At 44.2% G+C, this 24,595-nt stretch overlaps 1 protein-coding gene across 4 annotated transcripts; it reads left to right on the forward strand.

The window, feature by feature from the left end:
* The first annotated feature begins 412 nt into the window (after positions 1–412).
* On the forward strand, positions 413–21,343 carry LOC121536278 (cationic amino acid transporter 2-like). 4 transcript variants are annotated; one of them, XM_041843560.2, is made up of 15 exons: positions 413–543; positions 3,355–3,386; positions 5,755–5,788; positions 6,606–6,780; positions 9,590–9,791; positions 13,355–13,510; positions 14,365–14,530; positions 16,182–16,318; positions 16,672–16,894; positions 18,367–18,503; positions 18,769–18,871; positions 18,980–19,113; positions 20,028–20,194; positions 20,751–20,859; positions 21,123–21,343. In XM_041843560.2, the coding sequence occupies exons 4-15, from the start codon at positions 6,613–6,615 to the stop codon at positions 21,251–21,253; spliced, it is 1,833 nt and encodes a 610-aa protein (XP_041699494.1). In that variant the 5' UTR covers positions 413–543; positions 3,355–3,386; positions 5,755–5,788; positions 6,606–6,612; the 3' UTR covers positions 21,254–21,343. The 4 variants fall into 4 exon arrangements, with proteins under 4 accessions (XP_041699494.1, XP_041699503.1, XP_041699487.1 ...); XM_041843569.2 differs by having other exon boundaries at positions 6,609–6,780; XM_041843553.2 differs by lacking the exon at positions 413–543 and having other exon boundaries at positions 3,263–3,386.
* The last annotated feature ends 3,252 nt before the right edge of the window (positions 21,344–24,595 follow it).

Consider the following 24,595-nt stretch of genomic DNA (forward strand, 5'->3'; position numbering starts at 1 on the left):
TCCCACTTCTTCATCAATGACATTTCATGTTCCCGTGTGACACGGTACGTGGGGCCCAACCAATAACCTAAAGAGCAGAGTGTACAGCACAAAAGCATTTCTGACATTCGGCACGGGATTTGCTCGCCGTTTCTCACCCTGTCGTCCCGGCTGTGGGTTCGTCCCAAATGGCACCCTATTCCCTATGTAGTGCACTAGTTTGACAATAGGGCTCTGGTCAAACGTATTGTACTACAAAGTGCACTAGTTTTGACCAGGGCCCATAGGGATTAGAGGGCCATTTGGGACACAGCCTGTGTGTAATAATGAAGACATTATGGGCCAAACGGAGCCGGACGCAGCAGCCACTCAGAAAGGCTACTTTGTCGCTAAATCTAGTGAGTAGGAGGGTCACACAACACGACCTTGTATATATGGCCGTAAAAATCACATTGCCCTCATAAGAGTAAACACAGACAGCGGATGTGTTTGTCCGTCCAATCGGGATAAACAACAACAACAACAACAATTTAAATATCAGTCTTGGTCTGGACTTGAGACAAGGTAAAGAATCTATTCAAATTATGGATTTATAGAGTGGTTTTGGGGAGAAAAAAAGAGAGAAAAGAGAGAGAGAGCGAGAACTTAGTAGCTTTTCAATTTGGGATATTTATAAATATGCAATGCGATTTTCCTGCCTGAATGCATTTCTGTGTGTGCAATCTGTCAGGTTGACTTGTCACTTGTCATGTTAAAACCCACTGTCTGTGCACACAGGGAAGTGACATGATTCTAACCTGCCTAAGTCTGGCGAAGGCCTCGAGGCCGATATGTAAAGCTTATTAAAAGAGTGGCGTCTCAAATGGCACCCTATTCCATTTACAGTGCACTACTTTTGACCTGGGCCCATAGGACTCTGGTCAAAAGTAGTGCACTATATTGGGAATAGGGTGCCATTTGAGACACAGCCTCAGCATGCCTGTAGACTTTACTGAAGTTCTGTGTGATTCCTCGCTATCTCTCTCTGCTTTATAAACGTGTTCCTCATAACTGTTCTGTTTCGCAGCAGTGTGTGTGTGTGTGTGTGTGTGTGTGTGTGTGTGTGTGTGTGTGTGTGTGTGTGTGAGAGCGGCGTGACTGTTCTGTTCCACAGAACCTCTGTGGTTTTACTAATATCATTACTGGCACTCTGAAGAACAGAAATCTGTGTTATTGAGATGTTCATGATGAGATTGGTCAAAGGTACACGGCCGTGCACTGAGGCAGGGCAGGGGTGGAGAGGCAGGCCTGGGGTAGTGACAGAAACGGACTGGCCACAGGGCAGTTCTGAAAAATGCCAGATGGGCTGGTCCATCTTTAGCTGAGTGGGCAGAACGATCATTATGTGGCTAATAATAGAGGCCTCAAGGGGGAAACAATGGGCTGGTGTGTTAGAAATGCCCGGGCTGGTTTCTGGTCCCAGTCCGTCCCTGGCTATGGAGGTGGATGTCAGGAGGGATTAGGGTTGGCTGAAATCTGTTTATGGGAGACGAGAGGAGGCTCAGGGGGAAAGAAAACTAAACAACCCCACAGTCACAAAGAGTGTGCAGCCCGAACCAGGGTTATAAGCCATGAAAGCAGCTTTGTCCCCTTCTCTCTCTCTCTCTCTCTCTCTCTCTCTCTCTCTCTCTCTCTCTCTCTCTCTTTCTTTCTCTAACCTCTCTCTCTCTCGATCTCCCCCCCCTCTCTCACTCTTCTCTCTCTCTCTCTCTCTCTCTCTCTCTCTCTCACTCTTCTCTCTCTCTCTCTCTCTCTCTCCCTCTCCCTCTCTCTCTCTCTCTCTCTCTCTCTCTCTTTCTCTCTCTCATCTTAATTATCTAGCTAACAAGGCCGATAGGGATAATTATGACATTATCTATCAGTTAATAGTGATTATTTTGACATTATCTGTCAGGGTTGATAGTTAGGGCTGCATGTCAGCTTCTAAGGAACTAAATTACAGAAACAAAAACATAACCTCGTCTACCGGCTCAACTGCTACACAGTCGGCTGGCACCTAACTGAGATGACGGGGACAGGGCAACAATGCAGGGTGTGTCGTGGTGTGGGCTGAGGAATAAACTGTGTGGACAGACAGCTACAGTGGGGTCCGAAATGATTGACACCCTTGATAAAGATGAGCATAAATGACTGTATAAAATAAACAATTAAAAATACTGAGCTACAGGTAACTGCCAAAATAATGGAAACAGTTGAGTAAATGAGGGATACAAATTATATTGAAAGCAGGTGCTTCCACACAGGTGTGGTTCCTGAGTTAATAAACATCCCAACATGCTTAAGGTCATGTATAAAAAATCCTGGGCAGGTCATTATTTTGGCGACCATGGCTACGTCCCCATAGGATGACAATGCCCCCATCCACAGGGCACGAGTGGTCACTGAATGGTTTGATGAGCATGATAACGATGTAAACCATATGCCATGGCCGTCTCAGTCACCAGATCTCAACCCAATTGAACACTTCTGGGAGATTCTGGAGTGGCGCCTGAGACAGTGTTTCCACCACCATCAACAAAACACCAAATTATGGAATGTCTTGTGGAAGAATGATGTCGCATCCCTCCAATAGAGTTCCAGACACTTGTAGAATCTATGCCAAGGTGCATGGAAGCTGTTCTGGCTCGTGGTGGCCCAGCACTCTAACACACTTTATGTTGGTGTTTCCTTTATTTTGGAAGTTACCTGTACATTGTATGCTAAAACATTTTGGGAAATTGTATTATTTTGTACTAATACAATTGCTCAGAGAAAGAGATTTTGTTTAACAAGTAATATTTTTGTTTCTCAAAAAGGGAGGGTTAAAAGTCAGCGCCATTATCCTCGCAAGGTGAGGTATTGAAAGGTATTGAAAACAGGGGTGTCAATAATTTTGACCCCTCCCTTTTTGAGAAACACAAATATTTATTGTTAAACTAAATCTCTTTCTCTGAGCAATTGTATTAGTATAAAATAATATAATTTAAAAAATGTTTGGAGCATACAATATAGCTCAGTATTTGAATTATTTATTTCATACAGTCATTTTTGCTCATCTTTATACAGGGTGTCAATAATTTCAGACCCCACTGTATATATTCTCCTTCGAGATAGTGGCATTTAGCTAGCGGATCATTCCCTGGTTCATTCTTCCCCCCTCCGTTTTTGTCCCCTCCAATGTAAGGAAGGAGCGAGTGGTGACCGTACAGAACACCCAGTAGAGAGAGAGAGAGAGAGAGAGAGAGAGAAAGAGAGAGAGAGAGAGAGAGAGAGAGAGAGAAGAGAGAGAGAGAGAAAGAGAGTGAGAGAGAGAGGGAGCAGAATGGAATGTCTCTGATTCTCAATGTTCCGTCTCAGAACACATGACAACATGGGACTTCTATCGTAAGGTGAGTACACATTCTATTGGTTCACACACCTGTTATTAGATATTTCATTCCTAATACATGTTTTAATATGACATATATGTTTCATTAACATGTATTTACATTACATACTGTAAATATTTCCTTACATACTTGACTCATTTAGGTTTATCCTATGGATAAAAGTTGGAAAGTTAAGTTTTGTCTATATATTTGTGTGTGCCTAGTTATTAGTAGTTGTGTAAAACCCAGAGTCATGGAGCAGGTTAGAGCGTACTGTAACAAGGTGAGTAGGACGGAGCCTGGCACAGGAGCTGTAAATCAAAGAATAGGGTTTTGTTAGGCCAATACAGCAGTCAGCAGCAATGCGTAAACCAAATACAGTGCGACTTAAATGCGTTCTGGGAAAACAAAACACACGGGTGAATATCCCGGCGATAAAAGTAACATAATGCTCAACACGAGCTAGCGACACCTCCACATGGAACAATAACACACAAAGACATGGGGGAGCAGAGGGGATAGTTATACAGAGACTGATGAGGGGATATGTACCAGGTGTGTGTGAAAAACAAGACAAACCAAGACATCCACCGCAGGATCTTCGGTCTGGCTCTGATGCCACGGCGCCAGGACCGGCTGATACCCTAATACACATTGAAATGGAGATAGGTTAGTGGAGGAGTGGCGGAGAGAGTAATGGGCATATTCGGCCCATGGCAAGACCCCCCAGACGTTCCATGAACGCCTTCCAGACCCTAGACGTAAACTGGGGACCCCGGTCAGACACTATGTCCTCTGGCATCCCGTAGTGCCGGAAGACGTGAGTAAAAAGGGCTTCCGCAGTTTGCAGAGCCGTGGGGAGACCGGGCAGAGGAAGGAAGCGGCAGGCTTTAGAAAAGCGGTCCACAACGACCAGGATGGTGGCGTTACCCTGAGAGAAGGGAAGATCAGTTAGAAAATTGATCGATAAGTGAGACCATGGCCGTTGTGGAACTGGTAAGGGATGTAACTTACCCACTGGGAGGTACCTAGGTGCCTTACTCTGGGCTCTCACCGAGCAGGAGGAGACATACACCCTCACGTCCTTAGCCAAGGTAGGCCACCAGTACTTTCCGGTCAGGCAGTGCACTGTACGGCCGATGCCTGGGTGACCAGAGGAGGGGGACGTGTGTGCCCAATAGATAAGACGATCACGGACACTAGACGGCACGTACCGAAGCCCAGCTGGGCACTGATGTGGAGATGGCTCTGTGCGTAACGCCCGCTCTATGTCCGCGTCCACCGCCCACACCAACGGCGTCACAATGCAGGAGGCCGGGAGTATGGGGGTGTTATCAATGGGCCTCTCCTCTGTGTCATACAGCTGTGACAGTGCATCTGCCTTCATGTTCTTAGTGCCTGGTATATAGGACAGCGTGAAATCAAACCGGGTGAAGAACAAGGCCCACCTGGCCTGGCGAGGGTTCAGCCTCCTCGATGCCCGGATGTACTCCAGGTTACGGTGGTCAGTCCAGACGAGGAAAGGGTGTTCAGCCTCCTCGCTGCCTGGATGTACTCCAGGTTACGGTGGTCAGTCCAGACGAGGAAAGGGTGTTCAGCCTCCTCGCCGCCCGGATGTACTCCAGGTTACGGTGGTCAGTCCAGACGAGGAAAGGGTGTTCAGCCTCCTCGCTGCCCGGATGTACTCCAGGTTACGTTGGTCAGTCCAGACGAGGAAAGGGTGTTCAGCCTCCTCGCTGCCCGGATGTACTCCAGGTTACGGTGGTCAGTCCAGACGAGGAAAGGGTGTTCAGCCTCCTCGCTGCCCGGATGTGCCTCCACGCGGTCAGGGCTCTGACAACAGCCAACAGCTCCCGATCACCAACATCATAGTTCTGCTCCGCCGGGCTGAGCTTCTTAGAGAAGAAGGCACAGGGACGGAGCTTGGGTGGCTTGCCCGAGCGTTTGGATAGGACAGCGCCTACCCCTACCTCGGACGCGTCCACCTCCACTACGAACGTCAATGAGGGATCGGGATGGACCAGTACCGGGGCTGAGGTGAACAGAGCCCTCAGGGTACTGAAAGCCCTGTCAGCCTCAGCAGACCAGCGGAGCTGGGACAGCTCGCCCTTCAACAGAGAGGTGATGGGGGCTGAGACCTTGCCAAAGCCCTGGATAGACCTCCGATAGTAATTGGCAAACGCCGAAGCTTGCCCGAACAAGGAGATGAGGCAGCTTCGGAGGGAGTCGTGACAGCGTAGTTATAGATCCAATGGGCTTCGGGAGAAAAGGACAAGCATCAGCAGTCTTCTGTCAGGCAGCTGATAAAGGAGGAGGCATAAAATAAAATAATTAAGTTATTGTAATGGAAGGAATATTAAACACTATCAATTGTCTCTCCTAAACACAGCACAGCTCTGTAGCAGGGATTCACTCACTGACAGGTAAGCAGACAAACAAATATTTATGTGTTTATTATTTGGTAGTTAATGATAGTGATTTTGGTGTTTTGGTGTTTTGGTCCTCTGTAGCTCAGCTGGTAGAGCACGGCGCTTGTAACGCCAAGGTAGTGGGTTCGATCCCCGGGACCACCCATACAAAAAAAAAAAAAAAAAATGTATGCACGCATGACTGTAAGTCGCTTTGGATAAAAGCGTCTGCTAAATGGCATATTATTATTATTATTATTATAAAAGAAGAATGCAAGGTTGTCACTCAATGTTGCTGAACTTTTGAAGTTACCGTGCCTTGTGTAAGAATGTTACTGATAGGGACAGTACATAAAGTAGCTTATGGATTTTACAGTAGATTTACAAAGAGCACGGTAGTCTATAGAAGACTTCATGAAATACATGGAAACTGATAAAGGTTATTGATAATGTTTCTGATATTATACTGCTGATCTTTCAAATACTTTGAAGTAGTTTTTTATGTAATAAACTATGTGGTAAAGACAGACAGTTTTACATTGATTTCCAGTGTTTATTTTCTTCAGTGTATTTTTTGAACAGCTAAATTATTAGAAAGTAATGTTCTTGAACATGTAGTCCGAAATGATTCAGCGTTAGGGGTGATCTGACAATTATTCACCGACATGTTCACTCATCCATCCATCCATCCATCCATCCATCCATCCATCCATCCATCCATCCATCCATCCATCCATCTCTCTCTCCCCCCACCCCCTCACTGATCCCCTTTTCTCTCTCTACCTTCTCTATCTTCCTCCCCCAACCCCTGATCCCTGACCCCTGACCCCAGTAGAAGGATGACCTGCCACTCATTGAGCTCCTTTGTTCGGAGCCTGTCCAGGAGAAAACCTCTGGAGCCCGAGGGAGAGGAGTCCACTTTCAACCGTTGTCTGACCACCCTGGACCTGGTGGCCCTAGGGGTGGGGAGTACCCTGGGGGCAGGGGTCTACGTTCTCTCTGGAGAGGTATGGATACAACTTCTTCTTATTTAACTAACTTATTTTAACGTAACACTGTTGAGTTGGTGGCCCTAGGGGTGGGGACTACCTTGGGGGAGATGTATGGATACATATCTGATTGTTGCACTTATCCTCTTCTCTTTTTCACCTTCTTACCTTTTAACACTTTGAATGCTTTAACACTTAACCATACGTAACACTTTAACGTAACACTTCAACGTAACACTTTAACGTAACACTTTAACGTAACACTTTAACGTAACAATTCAACGTAACACTTTAACGTAACACTTTAACGTAACACTTCAACGTAACACTCTAACATAACACTCTAACGTAACACTTCAACGTAACACTCTAACGTAACACTTTAACGTAACAATTCAACGTAACACTTTAACGTAACACTTTAACGTAACACTTCAACGTAACACTCTAACGTAACACTTTAACGTAACACTTTAACGTAACACTTTAACGTAACACTTTAACGTAACACTTTAACGTAACACTTCAACGTAACACTTTAACGTTTAAAGACTCACTCCAACTATTTTATAACTGTTCCTGTTAAAAAACATTGTGAATACAGTAAGTACACTTAAGGGTAAAAAAAATTAAGATGTTTGGAGCAAAATACGATTTTTTAGACACAACTGCAAACTTCACTGGAGTAGGCAATTCCAGGAGTTGGTCTAATGGTGCCCTCTGATGTCACCTGTGTAAGGCAGGGTCGTACTCTTCGAATGTTGTAGAGCATGAACCTACAGGATCGGGTCACCGCCTTGATGTTAGCGGAGAACGACAGGGTGTTGTCCAGGGTCACGCCAAGGCTCTTCACACTCTGGGAGGAGGACACAACGGAGTTGTCAACCGTGATGGCGAGATCATGGAACGGGCAGTCCTTCCCCGGGAGGAAGAGCAGCTCCGTCTTGCCGAGGTTCAGCTTGAGGTGGTCATCCACACTGATATGTCTGCCAGCCATGCAGAGATGCGATTCGCCACCTGGTTATCAGAAGGGGGAAAGGAGAAGATTAGTTGTGTGTCGTCTGCGTAGCAATGATAGGAGAGGCCATGTGAGGATATGACAGAGCCAAGTGACTTGGTGTATAGCGAGAATAGGAGAGGGCCTAGAACTGAGCCTTGGGGGACACCAGTGGTGAGAGCACGTGGTGCGGAGACAGATTCTCGCCACGCCACTTGGTAGGAGCGACCGGTCAGGTAGGACGCAATCCAAGAGTGAGCCGCGCCGGAGATGCCCAACTCGGAGAGGGTGGCGAGGAGGATCTGATGGTTCACAGTATCAAAGGCAGCAGACAGGTCTAGAAGGACAAGAGTAGAGGAGAGAGAGTTAGCTTTAGCAGTGCGGAGAGCCTCCGTGACACAGAGAAGAGCAGTCTCAGTTGAATGACCAGTCTTGAAACCTGACTGGTTTGGATCGAGAAGGTCATTCTGAGAGAGATAGCAAGAGAGTTGGCTAAAGACGGCACGCTCAAGAGTTTTGGAGAGAAATGAAAGAAGGGATACTGGTCTGTAGTTGTTGACATCAGAGGGATCGAGTGTTGGTTTTTTGAGAAGGGGTGCAACTCTCGCTCTCTTGAAGACGGAAGGGACATAGCCAGCGGTCAAGGATGAGTTGATGAGCGAGGAGAGGTAAGGGAGAAGGTCACCGGAGATGGTCTGGAGAAGAGAGGAGGGGATAGGGTCAAGCGGGCAGGTTGTTGGGCGGCCGGCCGTCAGAAGTCGCAAGATTTCATCTGGAGAGAGAGGGGAGAAAGAAGTCAAAGCATAGGGTAGTTCAGTGTGAGCAGGACCAGCAGTGTCATTTGACTTAACAAACGAGGATCGGATGTCGTCAACCTTCTTTTCAAAATGGTTGACGAAGTCATCCCACAGAGAGGGAGGGGGGGATTCAGCAGGGAGAAGAAGGTGGCAAAGAGCTTCCTAGGGTTAGAGGCAGATGCTTGGAATTTAGAGTGATGCAAGAGTAAACAGTGCAAGACTGACAGGAACGACTCTTGACAGGAATGATATGTTGGTCTAAAGCAAGGAGGGGGCTACTCTGATGGTATTTGATGAAGGCATTGGCAAAATCTGGTGCTTTTATCACAAAATGAACAATCATTAGGAACATTTTAGTTCAGCCGCCTCATTACTTTAACACTTTAACTTAACACTGTAACACTTACATTTACATTTAAGTCATTTAGCAGACGCTTCTATCCAGAGCGACTAACACTTCAACACTTAAAGGAGAATTGTGCTTTTTTACAACCAAATCTCAATTTTTTATGTAAATGGCATGTTACAGAAGGGTGCGATTTCATTTGTTTTTGAGAAACTTACCCCAACCAGTGAATCACTTCCTCATTCTCTCTGTGCAGTACGGGGGCTCTGAAAAAACATGAACAAATGCTCCAAAAATACTTTACATTTTAGAAACGGAAACGCTCTGTGTAGTGATGCAGGTCTTTAGATGCTGTACACATGAAATTGTGTCATTTCGAACATAATATTTTATTTTGTTTGCGACTTGAGCGATACCGCTCCGTCCATTCAAGCAGCAGGCTACATGGAAAATGGAACAACTGGAAAGGAATGCACAATGAGGATGAGGAAGTGAATGGCTGGTTGAGGTAAGTAAAATAAAAAAAAGTGTCTGGATCTTTCTATAACGTTCTTGGGAGTTTTCACTTGCCACTGGGCTTCTGCTTCTGCATTGCTTGCTCTTTGGGGTTTTGGCCGGGTATCTGGAAACTGGTGATGTAAAAAGGGCTTTATAAAATCAATTTCATTGATTTATCATGTCTATTAGGTTGCTAGGACGTCGTCAGGTCCCAGCATCATCATATCCTTCTTCATCGCTGCCTTGGCCTCCATCTTTGCCGGCTTGTGCTACGCTGAGTTTGGGGCCCGCGTCCCCAAAACGGGGTCTGCGTATCTGTACAGCTATGTGACGGTGGGAGAGCTACTGGCGTTTATTACCGGGTGGAATCTGTTGCTGTCCTACGTCATAGGTAAGATACAACACCATAATACTTCATTCTAGTTCAGGCGTTTTATTAGGTACACCACCCCGTTCACGAAAAATGGATTGCTTCCACAGTCACGTGGCTTGCTATGTAAAGCAGGCAGACAGGCATCGAGGCATTCAGTTACTGATCGACTGAACGTTAGAATGGGCAAAACGAGTGACCTAAGTGACTTTGATCGTCGGTGCCAGACGCGCCGGATCCAGTATCTCAGAAACGGACGCCCTCCTGGGCTTTTCACGTATGACAGTGTCTAGGGTTTACCGAGAATGGTGCGACAAACAAAAAAAACATCCAGTCAGAGGCAGTCCTGTGGGCAAAAATAGCTTGTTGATGAGAGAGGTCGAAGGAGAATGGCAAGAATCATGAAAGCTAACAGGAGGGCCACAAACAGACAAATAACGGCGCAGTACAACAGCGGTGTGCAGAACGGCATCTCGGAAACACACAACTCGTCGCTCCTTGTCACGGCTGGGCTATAGCAGCAGACGACCACACCGGGTTCCTCTCCTATCAGCTAAAAACAAGAAGGAGCAGGCCATCACCAACACTGGACAAAACATCGCCTGGAACATGACAGTGAGTTCAGTTTACTTGAGCGGCCTACGCAGTCCCCAGACCTCAACCCAATAGAGCATCTTTGGGATGAGATGGAACGGGCTGTTTGCAGCATGAATGTACCACCGTCCAATCTGCAGCAACTGTGTGATGTCATCACGTCAGCATGGACCAACATCCCTCTGGAATGTTTCCGACACCTTGTAGAATGCCCTTAAGAATTCAGGCTATTCTGGAGGGAAAGGGGGGTCCGACCCGGTACTAGATGTGAGTGTATATCTATATTGAGGCATAAACAACATGTTTACATTATTATTAGTATAACATTGGCTCCCGAGTGTAACGCAAAACGTTTTGTCTCAGTGCATGGGAACATTGAGAACCATAAATGATCAACCATAAACACAAGACTGTCTTCCTTTAACTTTTCATCTCTGACTTTAACCCCCTGCAGTAAAATGTTGATTCACCATCATCCATTTATTTGTTCCAGCATAGTACAGAGTGTGGTGGAGAAATCAGAATTAGCTAGGTAACATAGATAATTAAGATGTCTTATCTGCAGAATATGCTTATGTGATTGAACTGTTGAACTCTTGATATTAGAGTTCAGCTGCACTTCCTCCCTGATATGGGCCTCAGTCACCTGGGGCCCAGAGAGGGGAGAAATCAGGCTTGTCTATCACATGTCCCTGTTGCTATGCGGAATACCAGAAAGAGAATAGGCCAAAGGAGGTCAGAAGGAAACATTGTTTCCATACGTGAATATGTGTCTTTGCCTATTGCAAACCATGTGAAGGGAAGGCGTGAGGAATGGGAACAAATCACTTGTCTCCACAATGTCTGTGTGTCAGTCACCCCCCTCCTTTGGGCCTTGGGGGAGATTGTTCTCTCCCCTGGTTCCCTTTCTAGAAAGGTGGAAACTAACTAACAACAAATGTCCTTCTAAATTCTTAGTACTGAACAAAACAATGAGTTGTTTGTATTTGGGGCTAAGGTCTGGCACAGGATGTGTGGGGTTACTGTCTGGAACCATTGTATGTTATCTCTGAGGTTGCACCTATCCTGACCCATCCTGAGATGGTACATAACCCAGAGGCTCGCTCCACTCAGTGGGCTCTCACTCTATTCACTTTGGTGTGGGTATTGTGACCAGCTCCCTTATCAATATGTTTTTAATAAAGTTAATATTCTGATTGGTGATTCACCTTGTCTCTCCTCATTATTGATTAAAATATCCACCAGAGGGTAGAGAGAGAGAGAGAGAGAGAGAGAGAGAGAGAGAGAGAGAGAGAGAGAGAGAGAGAGAGAGAGAGAGAGAGAGAGAGAGAGAGAGAGAGAGAGAGAGAGAGAGAGAGAGAGAGAGAGTTTGTACAGCAGTTTCCACCAGTAGGTCCTATAGTATGCTATTTTAAAAACAACTCCATGGCAGTTAAGTTAGCGCCACCTGGGCAATACTGACCCATAAAAACTAATTTGATAGTTAAGAGTCCAGCCCTACTCACAGAAGTGACCTATCTGAGATACCTAACCTTAACCAACTGGAGTAATTGACCTAAGCTTAACCAATCACATTTCTTGCCTAAACTTAACCAATCACATTAATATCTGCCCTCGAGGGCGCTCTCTGTATGTACAATATCACACAACACAGTAAAATTATCATTCGTTATCTTCTCAGGGACACTGCATGATAAAACGATGAGTACTGATCGATGGATTGATTGTGTAGCACTTTACAGTCGTACCCATATACGGGTTGAAAATGGCAGATGAGGGGGCACTGATACACGGCTAAATTGCAACGCTTGTGGCTGTACAGTAACATGCTATAAATGACATCATAGATGTTTATTATTAAAAGATTATAAATGCTGAATGGGTTTTGACTGACAGCATCGTATGCAACGATACATTTTCCCCATCCCTCCTGCTAATTGGGCAACTTTAGCAAATGCTTTGCTGCCTGAGTGAGGGAAATGCTGTAAATTAAGACGACTCGATGTATTTTGAAAGATGACATTTTGAAGTTTATAATAAATGCCGCTTTGATGTCATACACCCCTGAGTCCAAATGTGCACTTCACATAACATAAAACTCGTGGCATATACAGTGTCAACATTTATGATCACTATGTTTAATGTACAGTTGCAAGATGACATGGTGTCATACCCTGGGATTGTTCTGAACAGAATGAGCCTATGTTTGTTTATTGTAATTCCCCCGCGGCACCTGAATGCACTCAGGACTCCTTTCTATGGGCACCAAAATTACCATCTGTTTCTCTGATTTGCCTTGTGAAATAGAACAAGCTTTCAAATGAGGCCCACCAGATTGCGATTTATAATGGGCCAGTTTTTTGGATCGCGTAAACAACAACAGTAACTGTGTGATGGCGGGGATGCAGGGCTGCGTTCCAAACAAAACAACTACCAGTGTGCTTGCTCTAGTTCCTCAACAGCACAGCTAGGAGAGCTAAAAAAAGCACCTTATAGTTGAAGACTCTTCTTTGAGTCATAAAAGTGCATTCAAATTACTTAGCAACTGTGTACACTTTGAAGAGGTGTGTGGCCACTTGGAGACACCAGTTAGTCCTCTCACTCAAACCCTTGGCATTTCTTTTGTCTTATGTTGTACCTACCCCACGTTTTCCACTAATATTCTTATCATGTTACTGAATGTATCCGGAGTATTTCGTTATCAACATATTGTGTCGAAAAGTACAGTAAATGTAAAATGCACATAAAATCAACAGTTTAATGTTTGAGGATTCAGTCTTGTTTCAGGTGAACTGTTGTGTCCTCAACTTTGGTCTAATCATTTTCCCATAATCTCCAACGGTTCCGTTGCAGTTGCTACCATGGTTATGCACGTGCTTTTCATCTGTCCTCTGTAAGAAACATATCCATAAAGGCCAATTGTTGATTGATTGATTGATTGATCCATCTATGGTCATATGGCTAATCTCCTCTTATCATTATCTTCTCAGGAACGTCCAGTGTGGCGAGGGCTTGGAGCGGAACCTTTGATGACCTCATCGGCAACGTCATGGGGAAGTTCTTCAAAGAAAACCTATATATGGGCCTCCCGGGCCTCGCAGAATACCCAGACTTCTTTGCTGCTGGGCTCATTATGCTCCTGGCAGGTAAACTGAATCTGATGATTGATTGATTGATTGATTGATCATTCGTTCGTTTAACAACATAGAGACATTAAAACTGTCTGGTACTGATGATGATGGTGATGATGGATGACGATGATGATGGCTGACGATGACGATAATGATTATGGTGATAACGATGATGATGATGGTGATGATGATGATGATGGTGGTGGCGATGATGATGGTGATGATGATGGTGATAACGATGATGGATGACGACGGTGATGATGATGATGATGGTGATGATGACGATGATGATGATGATGATGATGGTGATGATGATGATGGTGATGATGATGGTGATGATGATGATGGTGGTGGTGGAGATGATGATGATGATGATGATGGTGATGATGATGATGATGATGGTGGTGGAGATGATGATGATGATTATGGTGGTGATGATGATGATGATGATGATGATGGTGATGATGATGATGATGGTGATGATTATGATGATGATGGTGATTATGACGATGATGATGATGATGATGATGGTGATGATGATGATGGTGATGGTGATGATGACGATGACGATGATGATGATGATGATGATGGTGATGATGACGATGATGATGATGATGATGATGATGGTGGTGATGATGATGATGATGATGATGGTGAGGATGTTGATGATGATGGTGATGATGATGATGATGATGATGATGGTGATGGTGATGATGACGATGATGATGATGATGATGATGGTGATGGTGATGGTGATGATGACGATGATTATGATGATGGTGATGGTGATGATGACGATGACGATGACGATGACGATGATGATGATGATGATGATGAACACATGTTCCATGTGTTTCCGTCCTGTGAAGGTCTGCTGGCCTTTGGTGTCCAGGAATCGGCAATAGTCAACAAGATCTTCACGGCCATCAACATCCTGGTGCTTCTGTTTGTCATTGTAGCGGGCTTCGTCAAGGGAGACATCGGCAACTGGCAGATCAATCAGGAGGCGCTCATCAACGCTACAGCAGAATTCCAGTATGCAATATCCTTCATTATACCAAACTTGCTAGCAACATCAGTGGATGTTGAACACGTTTCTACAGGCAAACGTGTGTGAGTGTGTTATAGCAGTGGTATTAGCAGGAAATACTAGCGTGAATCTTTCAACCGAGATTTCTGGAAAACCAGGGAAGATTGGGAAAGTTACGAGTTTTGCAACCCTGTATATACAGTACCAGTCAAATGTTTGGACACACCTACTCATTCCAGGGTTTTTCTTTATTTTTACTATTTTCTACATTGTAGAATAATAATGAAGACATCAAAACTATGAAATTACACAGATGGAATCATGTAGTAACCAAAAAAGTGTTAAACAAATCAAAATATATTTTATATTTGAGATTTTTCAAATCACCACCCTTTGCCTTGATGACAGCTTTGCACACTCTTGGCATACTCTCAACCAGCTTCATGAGGTAGTCACCTGGAATGCATTTCAATTAACAGGTGTGCCTTCTTAAAAGTTAATTTGTGGAATTTCTTTCCTTCTTAATGCGTTTGAGCCAATCAGTTGTGTTGTGACAAGGTAGGGGGGGGTATACAGAAGATAGCCCTATTTGACCAAGTCCATATTATGGCAAGAACAGCTCAAATAAGCAAAGAGAAACGACAGTCCATCATTAATTTAAGACATGAAGGTCAGTCAATACGGTAAATATCAAGAACTGTCAAGAATGTTTCTTCAAGTGCAGTCGCAAAAACCATCAAGCGCTATGATGAAACTGGCTCTCATGAGGACCGCCACAGGAATGGAAGACCCAGAGTTACCTCTGCTGCAGGGGATAAGTTCACTAGAGTTACCAGCCTCAGAAATTGCAGCCAAGTCACAGACACATCTCAACATCAACTGTTCAGAGGGGACTGTGTGAATTTGAGATTTTTGGTTCCAACTGCGTGTCTTTGTGAGACGCGGTCTGGGTGAACGGATAATCTCCGCATGTGTATTTCCCACCGTAAAGCATGGAGGAGGACGTGTAATGGTGTGGGGGTGCTTTGCTGGTGACACGGTCTGTGATTTATTTAGAATTCAAGGCACACTTAACCAGCATGGCTACCACAGCGTTCTGCAGCGATACACCATCCCATCTGATTTGGGCTTAGTGGGACTATCATTTGTTTTTTAACAGGACAATGACCCAACACACCTCCAGGCTGTGCAAGGGCTATTTTATCAAGAAGGAGAGTGATGGAGTGCTGCATCAGAAGACCTGGCCTCCACAATCCCCCGACCTCAACCCAATTGAGATGGTTTGGGATGAGTCGGACCGCAGAGTGAAGGAAAAGCAGCAAACAAGTGCTCAGCATATATGGGAACTCCTTCAAAAAAGACTGTTGGAAAAGCATTCCAGGTGAAGCTGGTTGAGAGAATGCCAAGAGTGTGCAAAGCTGTCATAAAGGCAAAAGGGTGGCTATTTGAAGAATGTCAAATATAAAATATATTTTGATTTGTTTAACACTTTTTTGGTTACTGCATGATTCCATATGTGTTAGTTCATAGTTTTGATGTCTTCACTATTATTCTACAATGTAGAAAATAGTACAAATAAAGAAAAACCCTGGAATGAGTAGGTGTGTCCAAACATTTGACTGGTAGTGTATATGTCCTATGTTGTGACCTCTCCAGGAATCTAACCTCTACAGTCAATGTGACCAGTATATATGGGGATGGAGGGTTCTTCCCCTACGGTTTCGAAGGGACAATCTCCGGAGCCGCTACCTGTTTCTACGCCTTCGTAGGCTTCGACTGCATCGCCACAACAAGTAGGCCTGCTTTGATCTTTGAACACGCACGGACACACTAACCCATATATACATCAGAAACATATTCCATCCTACAGAAACATTGATAAAGCCAGGTGCTTCTCCAAGCTTTGTCCATACAGTATCTTTGGTAATGTCTACTCTACTCAGAATACCTTTTGGGTGAATATTTAGGCATACTCTAAGAGTCGATATTCCACACGATTCAACTTTGCTTGCTTAATTGACCAATATTGGCTGATTGATTGGTCGACTGATCGACCAATCTACTGATTGACTGATCGGCCAATCGACTGATGGACTGATTGATTGGCAGCGCTGCATTAATTAATTAATTCATTGTCTCTCTCCAGGTGAGGAGGTGAAGAACCCTCAGAAGTCCATCCCGCTGGGCATAGTGGCGTCTCTCCTCATCTGTTTCCTGGCCTACTTCGCAGTGTCAGCGGCCCTCACACTGATGATGCCCTACTACATGCTCAACGTTAACAGCCCGCTGCCCGTGGCCTTCGAGTACATCGGCTGGGCGCCCGCCAAGTATGTGGTGGCTGTCGGCTCGCTCTGCGCCCTCTCCACCAGGTAGGTAGGAGAACACGGGAAGTCACTGGTCAGTGATGTCACCATGCATCATTACAGTTGGTCGGTTGGCCTGTCTGTCTGTCTGTCTGTCTGTCTGTCTGTCTGTCTGTCTGTCTGTCTGTCTGTCTGTCTGTCTGTCTCCATTCTAAAAAGATATAAACCATATTTACCAGGGTGCAAATGCTTTGTAAATCTGGCCTCGTGTATTCTGTTGTTATAGTTGTTTTGCTGAGATTGTAACATGGCCCTGTGCTGAGTCTGCATGCCAAATGGCACCCTAATCCCTATGTAGTGCACTACCCCTGGTCAAAAGTGCACTATATAGGGAATAGTGTGCCATTTGGGACACAACCTGTGACTGTAACATGACTGATGGCTATCTGCGTCTGTCTGTCTCCTGTGACTGTAACATGACTGATGGCTATCTGCGTCTGTCTGTCTCCTGTGACTGTAACATGACTGATGGCTATCTGCGTCTGTCTGTCTCCTGTGACTGTAACATGACTGATGGCTATCTGCGTCCGTCTGTCTGTCTCCTGTGCCTGTAACATGACTGATGGCTATCTGCGTCTGTCTGTCTCCTGTGACTGTAACATGACTGATGGCTCTCTGCGTCTGTCTGTCTCCTGTGACTGTAACATGACTGATGGCTCTCTGCGTCTGTCTGTCTCCTGTGACTGTAACATGACTGATGGCTATCTGCGTCTGTCTGTCTTCTGTGACTGTAACATGACTGATGGCTATCTGCGTCTGTCTCCTGTGACTGTAACATGACTGATGGCTATCTGCGTCCGTCTGTCTGTCTCCTGTGACTGTAACATGACTGATGGCTATCTGCGTCCGTCTGTCTGTCTCCTGTGACTGTAACATGACTGATGGCTATCTGTGTCCGTCTGTCTGTCTCCTGTGACTGTAACATGACTGATGGCTCTCTGCGTCCGTCTGTCTGTCTCCTGTGACTGTAACATGACTGATGGCTATCTGCGTCCGTCTGTCTGTCTCCTGTGACTGTAACATGACTGATGGCTCTCTGCGTCCGTCTGTCTGTCTCCTGTGACTGTAACATGACTGATGGCTCTCTGCGTCCGTCTGTCTGTCTCCTGTGACTGTAACATGACTGATGGCTCTCTGTGTCTGTCTGTCTCCTGTGACTGTAACATGACTGATGGCTCTCTGTGTCTGTCTGTCTCCTGTGACTGTAACATGACTGATGGCTATCTGTCTGTCTCCTGTGACTGTAACATGACTGATGGCTCTCTGCGTCCGTCTGTCTGTCTCCTGTGACTGTAACATGACTGATGGCTATCTGCGTCCGTCTGTCTGTCTCCTGTGACTGTAACATGACTGATGGCTCTCTGCGTCCGTCTGTCTGTCTCCTGTGACTGTAACATGACTGATGGCTATCTGTCTGTCTCCTGTGACTGTAACATGACTGATGGCTCTCTGCGTCCGTCTGTCTGTCTCCTGTGCAGTCTGTTGGGTTCCATGTTCCCTATGCCCCGCGTACTGTTTGCTATGGCCAGAGACGGCCTCCTCTTCAAGCCCCTCAGTAAAGTCAGCGCCAGACAGAGTCCCGTCATCGCTACCCTCTCCTCCGGGGTCGTGGCAGGTAACACTCCATCGATCTCTATCTCTCTCTACCCTCTCCTCCGGGGTCGTGGCAGGTAACACCCCATCGATCTCTATCTCTCTCTCTCTCTCTCTCTCGATTTCGCGATCTCCCGATTTCCCGATCTCCCGATCTCCCGATCTCTCTCTCTTCCTCTCTCTCTTGTAGAGATATAAATAGTTTATTGTGTTTGGACTATGATATCTTTTGTGTAATGATTTATTTAAAATAAATACTTGAATGCTTGTTTTGTTTTCCTTTCCAGCGATAATGTCCCTGGTGTTTGACCTGAAAGCATTGGTTGATATGATGTCAATTGGGACACTCTTTGCCTACACACTTGTGGCTATATGCATTCTTATACTTAGGTAAGTATTTCACAAATATCCAAACTTAGATAAACAGCTGTCCTCTATTTAGCAAAATAAATAGATTTAGCAAAATAAACGGTACTAAGTTGACTTTATAACATCTAGGTACCAAGAGACCCAGTCAGAAGACTCAGATCTCCAGATCCTTGAATCAAACACCAAGTTTGGTTGTCTCAAACCACCATCATTCCCAACATCGGGCACCTCGAAAACAGTCACAAATTTGACTGTATTTTCTGGTAAGCAAAACGGTTTGAGAAGAAATCTCCAGTAGATCTATCTTTAAAGTTGCCACTTTATAACAATGACGAATAATATTATTCAAAGATCTTCTACATTTTAAAGGTACTGGAGTATCTGCAGTGTAGCCTTCCACCTTTCTTTCGGTCATTCTTCCCTCGGCCTACTCTCTCTCTGTTCAGATGTTCTTCCATCGGCCTACTCTCTCTCTGTTCAGATGTTCTTCCCTCACCCCCTTCCTCTCTCTCTCTGTTCAGATGTTCTTCCCTCGGCCTACTCTCTCTCTGTTCAGATGTTCTTCCATCAGCCTACTCTCTCTCTGTTCAGATGTTCTTCCCTCGGCCTACTCTCTCTCTGTTCAGATGTTCTTCCATCAGCCTACTCTCTCTCTGTTCAGATGTTCTTCCATCGGCCTACTCTCTCTCTGTTCAGATGTTCTTCTATCGGCCTACTCTCTCTCTGTTCAGATGTTCTTCCATCGGCCTACTCTCTCTCTGTTCAGATGTTCTTCCATCGGCCTACTCTCTCTCTGTTCAGATGTTCTTCCATCGGCCTACTCTCTCTCTGTTCAGATGTTCTTCCATCGGCCTACTCTCTCTCTGTTCAGATGTTCTTCCCTCACCCCCTTCCTACTCTCTCTCTGTTCAGATGTTCTTCCATCAGCCTACTCTCTCTCTGTTCAGATGTTCTTCCATCGGCCTACTCTCTCTCTGTTCAGATGTTCTTCCCTCACCCCCTTCCTCTCTCTCTCTGTTCAGTTGTTCTTCCCTCACCCCCTTCCTCTCTCTCTCTGTTCAGATGTTCTTCCATCGGCCTACTCTCTCTCTGTTCAGTTGTTCTTCCCTCACCCCCTTCCTCTCTCTCTCTGTCCAGTTGTTCTTCCCTCACCCCCTTCCTCTCTCTCTCTCTCCAGTGGTGTGTGTGTGCGGTCTGTGTGTCCTTCTGACCCAAGCCATGGACGCTCTACAGAGGCAGGAGATCTGGAGCCTGGTGTGTGTGTCCATCGTAGCCTTCATCCTCCTGGTCCTCGTCATCATCATCTGGAGGCATCCACAGAACCAAGCCAAGGCTGCTTTCATGGTGAGGAGCACCGTGGGAAGATGAACACCGGCATATAGAGGACATTATCACAGGCTATTCAAACATCGCTGATTAGAGGACGTTATCACAGCCTATTCAAACATCGCTGATTATAGGACGTTATCACAGCCTATTCAAACATCGCTGATTATAGGACGTTATCACAGCCTATTCAAACATCGCTGATTATAGGACGTTATCACAGGCTATTCAAACATCGCTGATTATAGGACGTTATCACAGGCTATTCAAACATCGCTGATTATAGGACGTTATCACAGGCTATTCAAACATCGCTGATTATAGGACGTTATCACAGGCTATTCAAATATCGCTGATTAGAGGACGTTATCACAGGCTATTCAAACATCGCTGATTCACAATAATTATCAACCATTATCAGATGCAGCCTAACAGATCGTAATTTCACTCAACCCCAATGTTTTTGAACTCCAGAACGTTTACCTTTGGGCCCAGACCCTGTGTGATGCATTGTTAGTGTCTTTATTTTTGACATTCTAGTAAAGTTATCTTACCCCCTGCCCTCTGCTACCAGGTGCCCTTCCTGCCTGTGCTGCCGGTAGTTAGTGTGTTTGTCAACGTCTACCTGATGGTCCAGTTAGGAGGAGACACCTGGATGCGATATGCCATCTGGATGGCCGTAGGTAAGTATTCTACCCAACACTTCTCTGCCCAATAACACATGCCACAAGCACAGGCTGGTGGGGATGGATGGGTCATTTTCTTGGGGGTATCTGACCTTATATCAATAGGAGTGTGGGTTGTCTAAAGTGGGTTGGAGGCTATACAGTATGTCGGAGGGTTGAGGGGTGGGTTCTCTATGTTTTAAGATTGTAAACGCTGATCTTCTACTCTCTCGCTCTCTCTCTCTCCATCTATCTCGCTCTCCCTCTCTCTCGCTCTGTAGGTTTCCTCATCTACTTTGGTTATGGGATCCGTAACAGCGTTCAGAAGCAGAGGAACCAGACCAGCCAGGTGAAGATTGACACCATCAGCAGTATGATGGAGAAGGAGGCCTTCAAAGAAGATACATTCTGAGGCTGATTGGAAAGGACAGCACAGGACAGGACAACACAGGACAGGACAGGACAGGACAGCACAGGACAGGACAGCACAGGACAGGACAGCACAGGACAGGACAACACAGGACAGGACAACACAGGACAGGAGCGGAGTGGACAGAAGAGAAGAAGAGAGGACAGGACAGAAGACCGAGAGACAGGACAGAAATGGTCTGTAGCTGACAGGACAGGATGGGCTTGGACTGGAGCTGACAGGCGAGGACATAAAAAGGACTGGAGCTGACAGGACAGAAAAGGACTGGAGCTGACAGGACAGGAGAGAGAGAGAGAGGGAGAGAGAGAGAGAGAGAGAGAGAGAGAGAGAGAGAGAGAGAGAGAGAGAGAGAGAGAGAGAGAGGGAGAGGGAGAGGGAGAGGGAGAGGGAGAGGGAGAGGGAGAGGGAGAGGGAGAGGGAGAGGGAGAGAGGAGAGATGTTCTGATGTTACAGTGTATATTTTAGAGAATTCCTATCTACTGTAAAACTAAAGGCTGGTGTATACTTGGTCTGCAGACCACTAGAATTCAACAAGTGTAGTTGGTCAAAACAACATTTAATTTATAACCATTATGTTTGTACATTTCTACTGTATCTTTTCCATCTTTAAAATAATGTATTTTACAAGGAGACATCATGGTGGGCTTCGATCAAATAAATTGGTTTTCCCATTGGTTTGTCATGCAGTATTGGGATGGACAGAATGGAAAATGTCCAAAGGAAATACATGACAAGTTTTATGAGTTGATTAGTCAGCTGTTTAGTGCACGTGAGATTTGGTTATGGGTTCAGAGATTATGAGTTAATCTACCTTTGTATCTCCTGATGTAAGAGTTGTAACAAGCTTTAACAACTTTATCAGATGTAAGTTCAAACAATTTATCTGATGCATCAACACTTTTCCATTACAACATGATGAGGGGAAAGAGTGTTCAGAGCAGTAAGAACAGTTAATGTGCTTGCCGAAAGCAAGAACCACTGCTGTATTCCTACATACTCCAGGCTTATGGCTTAAGGCTTGTGGTCCTCTGTAGCTCAGCTGGTAGAGCACGGCGCTTGTAATGCCAAGGTAGTGGGTTCGATCCCCGGGACCACCCATAAACAAAAAATGTATGCACGCATGACTGTAAGTCGCTTTGGATAAAAGCGTCTGCTAAATGGCATATTAATTAATTAATTTAATTAATTAATGAATTTATTAGTGTGCTTGATGACTTAGTTGCTTGAGAAAATCACTTTGATACTATTTATACTATTTGAACTAAGACTGCATAGAATACAATGCATTTAAATGATCAAAGACTTACAATTGAGATTTTTTGGGATAGTACTGCTCTTCAACTCTTTATGTTAGTCACATCAAAAAACAGCATTGGAAGTTATTCAACTTTTTAAAAAAAACGTATTCTACTACCATAAAAATAATTTAGGACAGCTGAAGCAAGCACACCATTTTTTTCTTCAGGAAAATTACCCTAGTTAATACATTTTTTAATTTGGCACAAGTATACACAGTATGGAGGAGTCCATTCAACCAGTTAAGTTGAGCTTTTGTTTCCTCAACGCACCTGTGAACTAAGATGTGACCGAAGGTGTGCTAAGGTTCATATTACTCAGTGCTTTACCCTTCTTGTCATTGTCCTGTGTGACTTTTAAATCCAAGATACATTTCTTATTCAATTTCTTAGAATCCAGTTTTATACATGTTTTAAAAATGTTAACACGTGTAGATATAGAATGTAGATATGATGAAAAATCGTATTTTGGAACAAAAACATTTTTCCAGTACATAGCTTATTTTAAGATTTTAACAAGATATTTTATTGTTTCATAATGTAAATATGAAAAAATTTAATGTATACAGTGACATAAATGACTTAATGCAAAATGCATCCCAAATAAACTTGATCATGTCCCATTTTTTCGTCAAAGCCTTCTTACTTGGGTCATTCATAAACTGTAACATATATTTTCCATTGACCAAGGCGAGGATGAAGGCAGTGCTAAACTGGGATAAAGAGCTAGCATAGTCCGCATCCCAAATAGCACCCTATTCCATATATACTGCACTACTATAGGGCTCTGGTCAAAAGTAGTGCACTATACAGGGAATAGGGTGCGATTTGGGACACAGACATAGCGTGCCACTTACCTCCCTGTGTTCATGGGGAACAATAGAACCATTCACATGTTCTTACCTAGGCCATGCTATAATCATGGCTTAGCAAGTAATTCCTAAGGCAAGGTTTAGTGCACTCACACAGCACCGACATCTAGACCTGCGGTACAGTAGAGTTAACTAAGCACAATATAGGATACATTCCAATACTCTTTAATTACACCATATAGGATACATTCCAATACTATACTCTTTAATTACACCATATAGGATACATTCCAATACTCTACTCTTTAATTACACCATATAGGATACATTCCAATACTATACTCTTTAATTACACCATATAGGATACATTCCAATACCCTAATCTTTAATTACACCATATAGGATACATTCCAATACTCTACTCTTTAATTACACCATATAGGATACATTCCAATACTCTACTCTTTAATTACACCATATAGGATACATTCCAATACTCTACTCTTTAATTACACCATATAGGATACATTCCAATACTCTAATCTTTAATTACACCATATAGGATACATTCCAATACTCTTTAATTACACCATATAGGATACATTCCAATACTCTACTCTTTAATTACACCATATAGGATACATTCCAATACTCTACTCTATAATTACACCATATAGGATACATTCCAATACTCTACTCTTTAATTACACCATATAGGATACATTCCAATACTCTACTCTTTAATTACACCATATAGGATACATTCTAATACTCTAATCTTTAATTACACCATATAGGATACATTCCAATACTCTACTCTTTAATTACACCATATAGGATACCTTCCAATACTCTAATCTTTAATAACACCATATAGGATACATTCCAATACTCTAATCTTTAATTACACCACATAGGATACATTCCAATACTCTACTCTTTAATTACACCATATAGGATACATTCCAATACTCTAATCTTTAATTACACCATATAGGATACATTCCAATACTCTTTAATTACACCATATAGGATACATTCCAATACTCTAATATTTAATTACACAATATAGAATACATTCCAATACTCTACTCTTTAATTACACCATATAGGATACATTCCAATACTCTACTCTTTAATTACACCATATAGGATACATTCCAATACTCTACTCTTTAATTACACCATATAGGATACATTCCAATACTCTTTAATTA

Source organism: Coregonus clupeaformis, chromosome 29, assembly GCF_020615455.1.
Source record: "Coregonus clupeaformis isolate EN_2021a chromosome 29, ASM2061545v1, whole genome shotgun sequence".
In the NCBI taxonomy this organism is placed as follows: domain Eukaryota; kingdom Metazoa; phylum Chordata; class Actinopteri; order Salmoniformes; family Salmonidae; genus Coregonus; species Coregonus clupeaformis.

What these genes read in the sequence shown, in the direction of transcription:
- LOC121536278 (XM_041843560.2), top strand. Translation starts at nt 6,613, where the DNA reads ATGACCTGCCACTCATTGAGCTCCTTTGTTCGGAGCCTGTCCAGGAGA. An exon ending in CTCTGCGCCCTCTCCACCAG is followed by an intron (nt 16,895 to 18,366) that starts GTAGGTAGGAGA and finishes TCTCCTGTGCAG; the next exon opens with TCTGTTGGGTTCCATGTTCC. An exon ending in AAGCCAAGGCTGCTTTCATG is followed by an intron (nt 20,195 to 20,750) that starts GTGAGGAGCACC and finishes CTCTGCTACCAG; the next exon opens with GTGCCCTTCCTGCCTGTGCT.